This window comes from Rhyacophila brunnea, unplaced genomic scaffold, assembly GCF_057557595.1.
Source record: "Rhyacophila brunnea isolate RB1 unplaced genomic scaffold, BYU_Rbru_1.0 scaffold_2, whole genome shotgun sequence".
NCBI classification, from domain to species: Eukaryota; Metazoa; Arthropoda; class Insecta; order Trichoptera; family Rhyacophilidae; genus Rhyacophila; species Rhyacophila brunnea.
The window spans coordinates 24,258,434-24,270,520 of record NW_028232859.1 but is presented as its reverse complement, the minus strand read 5'-3'; the positions used below and the strand labels follow the sequence as shown (position 1 = coordinate 24,270,520).

At 31.7% G+C, this 12,087-nt stretch overlaps 1 protein-coding gene across 1 annotated transcript; it reads right to left on the bottom strand.

Annotated features, from left to right (window-relative positions):
* Positions 1-13: 13 nt before the first annotated feature.
* On the bottom strand, positions 14-11,907 carry LOC147072101 (transcriptional regulator Simba1). Its single transcript, XM_085947579.1, has 3 exons — positions 11,783-11,907; positions 11,266-11,411; positions 14-1,348 (listed from the first exon to the last, which is right to left on the bottom strand). The coding sequence occupies exons 2-3, from the start codon at positions 11,407-11,409 to the stop codon at positions 1,259-1,261; spliced, it is 234 nt and encodes a 77-aa protein (XP_085803705.1). The 5' UTR covers positions 11,410-11,411; positions 11,783-11,907; the 3' UTR covers positions 14-1,258.
* Positions 11,908-12,087: the final 180 nt, after the last annotated feature.

Below are 12,087 nucleotides of genomic sequence, written 5' to 3'. Positions count from 1 at the left end.
AAAAGAAAAACAATTCGCATGTGGGTTTTTTATTGGTATAAAAATTTAATACAGCATATCGTTTACTTGTATTGTTAAATAGGAAAAGCTACATTTACAAATAATTGTTGGTGCCCACTCGACTGCAAATGCATAACCGAAAACATAAGTATCTATATTATATAAATATATTAATTGATAATACAGGCAATGGAAATGCAAGATCATATTACAATAATATAACCTCTAAAATGCCTTATTTTCACATTACATTTCTGTGAATTTTACTTTTGCTTTACACAAAGCAGGATACATTTTGTCATCCATACACTAAGTGTATTTCTTAATGATCAGCATTAACAATTTTTTACACACAACTAGCGCAACGGCAGCTTACTCTTCATGCTTCAACCTGTTTTGGGCTAACGGATACAATTTGATACAGAATTTTATTTTACAACATCCAATTAATGTAAATCTAAAGCTCACGTGTGTACAAAACGTAACCAAACAGCCTTACAGGAGATAGAAAATTAAAACCTCCCAAGTCCAAAGATATTAACAAATTTGCTATATTTTTATTATCTCATGAAAAGAGTAGGTATATAATTTAGGTACGGAAAATATGCAAAACATACCAAAGATGTTGAAGAAACCCTCCCGAAAGTTTCCCTATCAAAATCGCAGAAGTAAGTGTCAGTTTGTTATAAGTGCCATTTTTATATGAAATGCCTATCCGATTCTTTCTTCAGCTTTGCTTTGATACCATCTTTATAGAAGAAGGTTATCTTCAACATATTCAGAGCAAACTGACGATGTTTATATAGAAATTGTATCATTTTGTCTTGTCATTCATCTGCCTAAAACTAAGATTAATACTGGTCTTGCGATGAAATTGAAAACCCATTGTATTAAAAATTAAAAAAGACTGACCATCAAAAGCATACAACTAGTTTCACAATGTATGCTGATTAAAACCAAACATTAAAACATAATTCATAATTTCATTTTTAAATAGATATACACAGATATTTTGCATAGCAGTAAAAAAAAAGTTCCACAAATCACTCCACAATTGTACCGCTTGCTTATCCCTTTGACGTGTTTAAATTTATCATCTTGAGTATTTTGAAACGTGATCAGTGTGTTCCTAAATTAGGTAAAATGCAAATATGATTGAATGTACGTATGTATTGTAACTTTACTGAAGGATGAAACCATAGACAAAGGATATGATGATATTGGAGGGAAACACATTGATAAGAGTGAAGCGGCGCTGTTAGATGTCTTTTAGTTCTTCGGGGAGGTCATTCTTTGGATGTTTATTTTCATAGTGCTGCTTGTAGGTCTTAGGGTCTGGCATTTGTGCCTGAAAATAAAAAAACACCCGATTAAAATTCTGTCAGGAATAAAAAAATATATGGTATCAATTCACTACGTGTAAGAAATATTTAATATGACTATATTCACTCATCGGGATTGCCGCGCGGCTTAAGCGTCGTGGGTCCCAGGTTCGAATCCTGGGTCCGGCAAGTACACATATTGTTTTTCAATTTGTGGATGTCAGAGTAGAGTATTTGTGTATGTCAGAGAGTCCGAGTATTTTTCTCAAAAAAAAGAAAAAATTCACTCACTCATGATTAATAAATTTGACAAAATTATCGTAACCACTGAGATGAATCCTTGAGAAGGTTATGATTTCATTCCATACTATCTTTTCGAAAACTACGATCACACCCACACTTAATCGCTTTGAAATACAATATGCCACTAATACTATGATTTGCAATGACACAATTTGACAGACTCATTTAGGGTGATCCAACGGTAAATTCTTTAAAGTTTTTCTTAAAAAATACACAATGAGCGAAAATGAAAATTTTGTATTTTATCTGAAAGTTTGATTACTTGATGTCAATTATATGACACACTGTCCATCATATTATAACCACCATGCAAGGGCGGCTCTACCTTAAGGGTTTGTAGGGTAGATGATTAAATGAACTATTTAATTTATTTCATCCATCTAAACCCGTCGCAATTTTATGGAGATATTTATTATTATTATACAAATAAGTAAAGCGATGATGGTAAATTATGTAATAACATAATGATGATTACGCGGTATTAAAATCATTAACAGTGATACATAATATGTACAAATTAAGAAAGCCATGGCGTCTATTTTTTACTGACCGGGGTCACTCAGTCCCATCCCGTCACCGTGCTACAAATCTCATTCTACAAAGAATGTGAATGCATTATCGTTAGTATATGCATACTGGGGAGCGAATCAAAAGACCCCTAGGTGAGTAAAAATGGTCATTGTATATCGTTGTTCAAAACTTATATGCGTAAGTCTATAATAATTATTATTGTAAATTATGTTAATATTTTAAAGCACACTTTTTAGATGTGATTAAGTAACGACTCAGATAATCATATAATTATTTGGTACATAATGTATAATATGAGAAAGTAGGTAGGTATGTATATTTAATCATTAATGGCTAAACCCCACCACTTATAAAGTTGTTGAGCCGCCACTGCCACCACGGCTTCATTGACAGGCGATCATTCAAAAGTCAAAAATTTTGATAACTCAATTGCAATAAAAGTAGATCAATGGCGGATGGAATGTTGTCTTTCAGGCGCTCAAGTATTTGCGGATTATTGGTTACACATTAATTTTTAAATATACTCATAAGTAATCTAAAGTGAAATTGTATAATCTCGGAGACCAATGAACATTTACGTTTCTGGAAATGATGCGATCATTGAACATTTTCATAGTAAGTTTGAATTGCGTGTAGGTGTTGTTAATCGAAAAGCATTTTTTGATATCGGGGAAAAATATGTAGGTATACCAGATGAGACAGAAATATGTGGACCGGATGCAGAACAGTAATAAGTCACGAACACCCACCAAGAACTTGATAAATGACACGTGATACAAGATTTTGTAAACATCCTAATTCGTACAAACAACCCATTGGCCACACCAATTATAATTAAAACAATATTATTAATAAATTCATATTAGTTATACATAGATTGAAAAACTAGCGATATACTTACCTACGTACCTGTTGACTGACATTCTAAACAATAATATACTAGTCGTTAATTAAATATAAAAAGTAAGTCCTCGACTTACAAACTTACAAGATTAATTCGTTACGTAAATTTTCGTGTAATTCAAATAAGATAAAAATCATGCAATTTTTTAAATAATAAGTGTTAGTTACAAAGGATAGGTGAAAAACAAATGGACCTAAATACATTTTAAGAAAACAATTCTCTTGATAAAATTCGTAGCTCCCTCTGTATCTAAACTGGCAGCCTCACCTGTTACTTTGATGTGTAGTTTAATACGGCATTTCAATTTTTAACGTATGAGTATCAACACTATCAAACAAAGACTCAAGGCTTTCTTCTGTATTAGCATATGGCTTGGCTTATTGGAATTTGTTGTTGCTGCATATCTTCTATCCGTATTATGAATAATTTTTCCATTTCTAATCATAGAATGACACAAAATACATATTTTTTTATATCAAGTACGAATTCACGTAAGTTGTGGACTTACTGCACAGATGGAGTGAGGCCATGAATAGAGACAGGAAATAACATGCTGCCACCTCGGTGTTTTCTCTTGACCCCATGGTAACACAGTGCCTAGATTATTGGAAAATGGGTACACCCAGATCATACCATTTGCCAAATACAGCTTAGCTTATAGATTGACTCAGTATGTGACAAATGTCAGATCATTTAAAGATAATAGTGATTATACCATATCCAATAAAATATTATTTGTCGTACTGCCGCGTGATAATATGGCTTTATGTTCATAAAATTGTTTTTACATACTATTTGTTTTGCATGACACATTCTTTACAGATTCTCGGAGATTGTATTGGCTCTGTGACACTTTACCACCTAACTGACAGACGGTAACTTGACAGTGAGCCCTACATGAAACACAAAATGGCATACTAAACAATCTGATAAATTAAATCGGCTGAGGTCTATGCTTGTTACTACCACAATATAGTCCAATTCGTATGATGTGTAATAACAACTTTGATGAACTAATTTCTTAGAGAAGATTCAATTAATTTCTATAACCGTGCAGGATTTTCTACTAAACTTTAACTACATTAGTTTTGTCTCTATAGTATATTATTTTATATATTATAATTATTATATATTATCTCCTATATATTATTATCCTACGACTTTTTCCGTTTTGGCGAGCGATTGTGTGCCTTATTTGTCATGTCCGATGGGTTAAAAAAAACATGCATTACCGAAACGTTCTTCATTTGAATTTGACAGTACAGTATGAGAGACACGGTTTTTCCTTGTTTTCAAATCTTGCAATGTATTCCCTAAAGCTTTCCGACACGATACGTGACTTTATTGACCGCGCAATCGATTGGGAAAAAAATTCACTTACTTGCAACACTGGTTTAATATCAATCATATGAACGATTTTTAAATTAAAATGCGTTTTTGACAAACTATTACACATATTTTATTTTATTTATCAATGTTCCTGAGAGATTTCATTCGCAAATTTATTCATAAGGACGTCTCAAAAATTATCTAAAAATATCCGCATTGACCAATTATTGTAATCATTATTTACGTTAATTACTTAATAATCATTATATTTTTAATGTCTATAAACGAGTATGACAAACAATCGTCATTTTTAGCACTGTTCTTTAAATCAAAAGGAAATGATATAACATATTATTAGGTAGGATGTAGATGTCATAATAATAATAGTCTATCTACATTTTTATCATTCTTGACTTCTCACAATTCCACTGACGCTTTGTTAACTTTCGTCACTTAACCCTTCACTGCATGATTTTTTTTTAAAATTTTTTTTTGGTGTCAAAATGCTTTGTGAATGAAGGAAAATAATATTTTTTTTTCGAAAATTCCATTAAATTTTGTATGTTACTGCGTGGTGTCGCAGATTTACGACATTAGGAAATCTTACATTTCAGTATGACAAAATACAAAACCAAATGATAACAATCATAAAAAAACTAATGTACTTATTTGATGTGTAGATATTTTTATTCAACCAATTTCAATCTTCTGTACATTTTTTATCTATTTACAAATGCGGATTTTCGCGTACATACGAATTTGTCAACTGTCAAAGCAGAAATGCAGAGACTTATAATGCAGAAATGCTTTATTTCTTGAAATGTCCAAACAAAATCGGTAAAGTAGGATGTTTATAGTAAAACAGTTTTCTAGGCATCGAAAAAGGATATTATTTGATAATTTACACAGATCGCATTGACTATATCAAAATAGTGTAAAATGTCGCAAATATGCGACACTATGCAGTAAAGGGTTAAAAATGTATCCTGTTATAACTGAACACATTAAAATCGAATAAACAATAATATTTATACGAATTCTCATTAAAACTGTTCATTTTATTATCCGGCTATCCGCGCGCATTTTCTGCATTTTCACGATCAACCATAGACTAATATTTCAAAATTTGATAATGTTCCATTTGTTTTTTTTTTATAATTTTTTATGGCTATTATATTTTTTCCCGCGCATTTTCACGACCACCCACGGACTAATATTATTTCAAATTTTGATAACGTTCCATTTTTTTTTGTATGGCTATTACGTATATATTTTTTTTTGAACCAATGAAACTTATATAAATTTAATTAGCTCATATAACCCAAAAATATTTAAAAGGTTATTCAACAATAATAAAATTGGTGTTATAATATACATATTTAAATCATTATTATCATCAGCTATTCTTCCCGCACTGGATTACGATGTAAATATAGTCAATATAAATAGATTTTAAAATAAAAATGCATTTTTGACAAACTACCTAAACTCCCAAAACCTTAAAATGTAATGTCATCATAAAATTTATACATACATAGTGTTCCATTTTTTTTGTATGGCTATTATATTTTTTTTTTGAAACAACGAAACTTAGCCCATATAACCCAAAAATATTTTAAAGCAATTCAACAATGAATTGGTGGTATAATATACGTAATATTTCAATCATTATCATCATCGGTCTGGATCAATTTACTCTTCCCGGTCCTATGTTTGTTATATTTATCAGACTTTATTTTTTTATTTATTTCACCAACCTGGATCAATCCACTGCTGGATGAAGGTTAATCCCAACATGATTCTAGACCCGCAGATCTAATAAGATCCAACGATCCACACCGACCGTCGTGACCAACGTCTTTACACTATTATTTGCAATGACACGCAACGATTCGATCGTGTTGGTCCTTGCTTTTGATTGGTTTAAAATGAACATAATCTTGCAATTATTAAAAATATAGGTTGACTGAAAACTTTTTCTTCGTTAGATTGGTGGCTACACTGAACAGTTTTCCTGCACAAATTTACTTCAAAACTCAGCTGTCAAACCTAGCGGGTGCGCGTTTGAATATTTTCGTGCATTCTCGGCAATCTTCGCTTGCTAATGAATCGATCGTGACAGACGGAAATAGAATTCGTTCCAATTTGCTCACGATCCCGGAAAACCATAGATAATAGATTTTGGCAATCGTGGCTGACGATCGGGCCAGACGCAATCTGCCAATGTAATTTTTGAGCATAATACTCTTGGTCATATGAATCGCTATATTTATCAAAATTTCTAATATTATATCGTCATTATCATCATCAACCTGGATTAATCCACTGTTGGATGAAGGTTATCCCAACTTGATTCTACTCTTTTTGGTCATAAAAATTTGGTAGTTTTAAAAATTTGTGATTTTATTTACCTACCTACCCATTTATATCGTCATTATCGTTATCAACAGTGTCAATCCACTGCTGGATGAAGGCTTCTCTAAGCTGATTCCACACCTTGGGTCTTACAAGTTCATATTCATATCATAATTGTTCTATTCCTCTCAGATATATGCATTGCTTCATTGTTTATCAACATTTGTTTCGATATGAATGTCCCGCACCGGGAAACTATATTTTTTAACCCTTTTACTCCCATTCAGCCGATATTTCAGCCCACCATACCTATGCGAAAACTCCATCTGGGCCGATCCATCGGCCGAAAGTTTGGAACCAAATTTACGATTTATTCCAAATTTTTTCCCGTCATATTTCGTCTGGTGTAGACAGAGCACTATATTCACTATGTGTTGGGAGTGACTAATATTTATTTTAGTGTCTGCACTTGTTTATAATTATAATCATACCCTAATAACTCACAAGTCATAATTGCTCTTGCTGTCGAACTGAGACCAAAGAGGGTCATAAAAATAATAAAACATTATTTTTATGACACATTTTAAATTCTGATATTTCTTTTAGTTGTTTTATGATTCATATATCACTTTACAAAATGAATTTTGTAATTTTTACGAACTGAACGAACAAACAATGGATGCCCACTGTTCTTTTGGTAGATGGTGAAAAAATCATGAATAAATATTATTATAAATGATTTAGTGCTTTGAAACTTATTTTTTGAAATTACTTCATTCCCATAACAGTTAGTCCTCGATAATGTATCGAATTCTCTTGCGATTTCGTGAATTGAATAAATATTCTTGAATATCTTGACACTATACGATTTTTTTTGATTACTTTATGAAAATTCTATTTCATAGAGAAATAATATGTTTATTTTTTTTTCTGTTATTAGATAAGAATAGATTATATTATAAAATTTGATATATCAATTATAAATAAAAAATGTTGTCACACTTGTTTTGTAGTTCAAACATAGTTTTATCCGTTCATTTCTAAATAAATATTGATATTTTTTTTTCTTTTGTTTTATTGATGTAAACTATCAATATTATTACATATTATTGCTTTATACACCATTGAGAACACACAAAAAAAGTTTCAAATTTTTAAAACATGTGTAGAATTATTTATTTAAAAAAAACTAAATCGACAATTTTTTGGCAAAAAAACGCTTCGGAGTTTTCACATATGCTAGGCTAAATTAGCTGAGAGTAAAAGGGTTAAGGCTAAAATTTTAATTCAAAATTTGATTTTTTAAATATTATTCAATGGCTGAAAGCACTTATTAGTTGAGGCGCCGAGTCGCTAAACTGGCTCCTGGGGGTTTTTTGAGTTTTGAGTAAATCACGAAAAACTGTTATGGGCAGTGTGATAACTTTAAGTGTAATTTAAGTTATTTTCTAGTTTCCGGTTTATATGGAGTAGTAAATTAAAACGTCAAATTCAATTTATATGCGCCAATATTCCAAATAAATGCATTTTAATTGTCCGGAGAGCACACTTGCATCACTCGCTGTCGCAAGGAGCCAAATTTGTGACTCACACTTTGACGTTACATGTCAATAGAGTCGAGTTTGGCACTTACTGGAATAAGGTCGGCCGGAAATAACTGTTCAGTAGCGGGCCGTATTTAAATTAATATAGATATTTTAGAATTTATTTTGCCAAACAAATATTTTCTAACCATACTTACCTACTACATGGTAAATCCTTTTTTACATTGCATCTTTTTAGCATTTATAGCGGTAGGTATGTATGTATGTACATAGAAAAAAAGCATTTTTTCAGAATAAAGAATCGTGTTTATTAATGAGAAGTGAGCAAGAAATTACACAAGTATACCAAATATGTGAATAAGTGATGGTCCCAATAACACATACATAGAAAGCATAATAAAACACAATGTATTGTTTAATCGTTTCAACGGAATATAATTTACAGTATATCGACCACAGATAATAAATAATTATTAATTGCGGTGTTTTAGTCTATGTATGCTATTATACATCTTCCATAACTTCGTGATATTTAGTTCCGCCGATAAGTATACCCGACTCTGCGTCTTATTCCGGCAGTAATGTGGCTCACTACCTTTTAACTCCTTTATAAATGCAACAACACTTGCTCTTTTCCCTATAAAACTCGCATGTGCCTTATCCCCGCCTCTTCTCTCGGTGGGAAGTTTTCCCGCTCTATTTTGAAAGCGCTTCACAACACCTTGGATTCTACCTTTTTTAATTTTTAAAATACCCAAAAAGGTTTTTTGGCATACGGGAACCAACGCACCAGTTTGACTTTTTCGGGCATAATATTTTATATTGAAAGATTTTTTTCTTTCAACCCCACTGTGACATCACTGAAACTCCTTCACAATACTTCACTATAAATGTATCTTGAGCAAGTTTCACTGCCTTTTCATAAAATGCAGTATGGAAATGTCTAATATCAGTTCCATTTAATGAACTGCACTTGAAGTTCCTAGTGTCATGATTACACTGAGGATACTCGGGCAATTTTTTAGATGAATATCTGCAACAAATTATGAAAAATACAATAATCAATAACTTTGAAAATAAAAAGTAAAGATAGAGGTTAATAAAATATATATACAAAAGTATAAAATAATGACTATACTTAGATATTATGTAAATATATATATAATGAGATTTATGGCGGTTATCTTAAATCAATTTATTATACTTATGGATTAAAAATAATGTTCAATTATTAAAGGTCCCAATAATATTATTTTTTGACACAAGCAAAATATGTTAAAAATCTGTACTTAGAGATCTCATAATAATTACATCACGCTAAATATACAATATACGGCATAATTTAAAAAAAGCATACGAAACAAAAAATATTATTATGAAACACCACTGGATTATTGAAACATCTATGGCAAAAATTAATGTTAGGAATGTCAATTTTTAAATACTTATCTTGGCGTAACACGTTACATTTCCAGCCAGCTGGATTTCTTAAACGCTTCCTTGATTCTCCTGGTAGAGATTCCGTTAAACTTACTAATGAAACATCCATTATTAATTAGTAAAAACAATCAAATAGACGAAGCAAAATCAAGACATTCTCACTGCACAGGCGCGAACGGTTTAACGCGGTTGTATAGAGATTTTACCGTACGTTTGAAATCAGTATTTGAATGGCGGCGTCTGATTGGTCGGTTAAGAAGAGACAATTTAGCAACTCCTTATTTTTTCAAAGAGCGCGCTTGGCGACTCACGTCAATATTCATTTTGATTTTTTGATGAATTTGGGAGGAATTTGAAACTCTCAACTGGAAAAGTCGATAGATCTATCGATAGAGCATCTAAGTACATTCAAAACTCATTTTATCGAAAAATCGCCAGGAGCCAGTTTAGCGACTCGGCGCCTCAGTTATAGACAATGAAACAAAATAATGTTTAAATTTATTTTTTACACTGCTGACCTTCTATTATTTAAATGGGACCCATGGGATATTAATATTTGAGGAGCAAACATTCAAAACGTGATTTGTCACACAGATGTTGAACTGAGATAATCAAGAAAAACATATTGTACTCAAAATGGTTTTTTTATTATAAAACTGTTTAAGGAAAGAATTTTAAACCTGGTATTTTGTATAATCCAAAATTCGCGGAGGTGGTTCATTTTTTGATTTGATATTTGGACAAAACACGATTTGCATGAAACTTGTGGGCAAAACACTATTTGAATGAAAATCAAGGCATTATATTTTTTTATAGGATAAAAGGTTCTTCGAACACTGATTCTGGTTTCCTTTCATAGATTTAAATATGGACTATCAGAATTGACAATAAACGGCATTTTTCAAAATGTGTGACAAATCACTTTTTGAATGTTTGCTCCTCATTTACGTTATATTGGATCGCTTTTTATGATAATCATATATTATATTGCTTTATATTTTAATGATTGAGACGTATAATTGATCATATTTAAATGCACGTGATTTAACGAAATATTATTTAATATACATATACACATATTGTTCAAAATATCAGTGGTAGCAATTGGCGATTGCCAGCTGTTCTGCTAGGACTAGCGGCCTGAGGTGGTATCAGACGACATTCTGAAGCCTAGACTCCAGATTAAACTACGCATATGACCTCAAATTTATATTGGCAGTGACGACTTACAAATCAGCGAAATGTCAAACTGTCTGATGTGAATGAAAATCCATCCCGAAGAGAAAACTATAACTTCACAATTTTATTAAAATCTAACACCACGTCATTATGACGAAAAGCTGTCTGCAAGACCTAGTGAGATAGACTGGTGAGAGCCAGCTGGCTCAGATAGTATAGTATAATAGTAGTAATAATCTAGTACTTAGGTCTTAGCTAGATTTTGAAGAAATGTGAAAGGTTCAGGCATGATATATTATTAAATGATATATTACGAAATACAATTTACAGGTATTGAGAAAGAATGATGAGCGCATACCTTACATACTGTGCAAACATGAACTAAAGCCTTTTGTGCAGCTTTCTTTTGGTCGTTTGCACTATGACCCTGCTGCTTTTTAGTTTTAGCATTTTTTTCTGCAGCTTTCGCCTGTGATTGAAGTTTCTGTTGACCGCGAGCCATTTCTGAAAAGCAATTAAATGAAGATGTACTCGAACATATTTAGTGAAAGTTCAGAAAAACGTGACGTAAACAATATCCATAAAAACACAAGACATCTATATTAATATCGCAACAGTGGTAAATAAAAAATATCAGAAGTCAATATGTTGAATTAATAACGTCATTAAATGTACAACATTCTCACGTCATTCGATTTGAATAAATGTAAAATGCGTTCGCGCTGTAATGTCTCAAATGACGACAAAATCAGGCCACATGACGCCTGACGTTTCTCGAGAAAGGTGTTTACAATAGAGTTATTATGCTTGCTCTATGTAAGTCAAACCGCGCAAAGTTGGTTGACGTTAAAGAAAAATGTGTGGAATAATCCTACCTATTTCATAAAAACTGCGATGATAACCGTAGAAGCGGCGAGGCCCATACAACTACACCAAACACGCCAATTTTTTGACTCACGACGACAGACCACGACCGACTTTTTTTAGACAAATACGTAGTGCTGCCATTAAAAAATAAAAAAAGAAAATTCAGATGACAATCCATTTTCTTTTCATTAGCCATTCAGATTATTAAAATTAAATTTTATTAAAGTTTAACAGATAAAAGTGTATTTGAAATAGTTTTTCTGTCATGTTAAGGTCCTAATTACATTTGGACGGCATCCTCTTACATACGAAT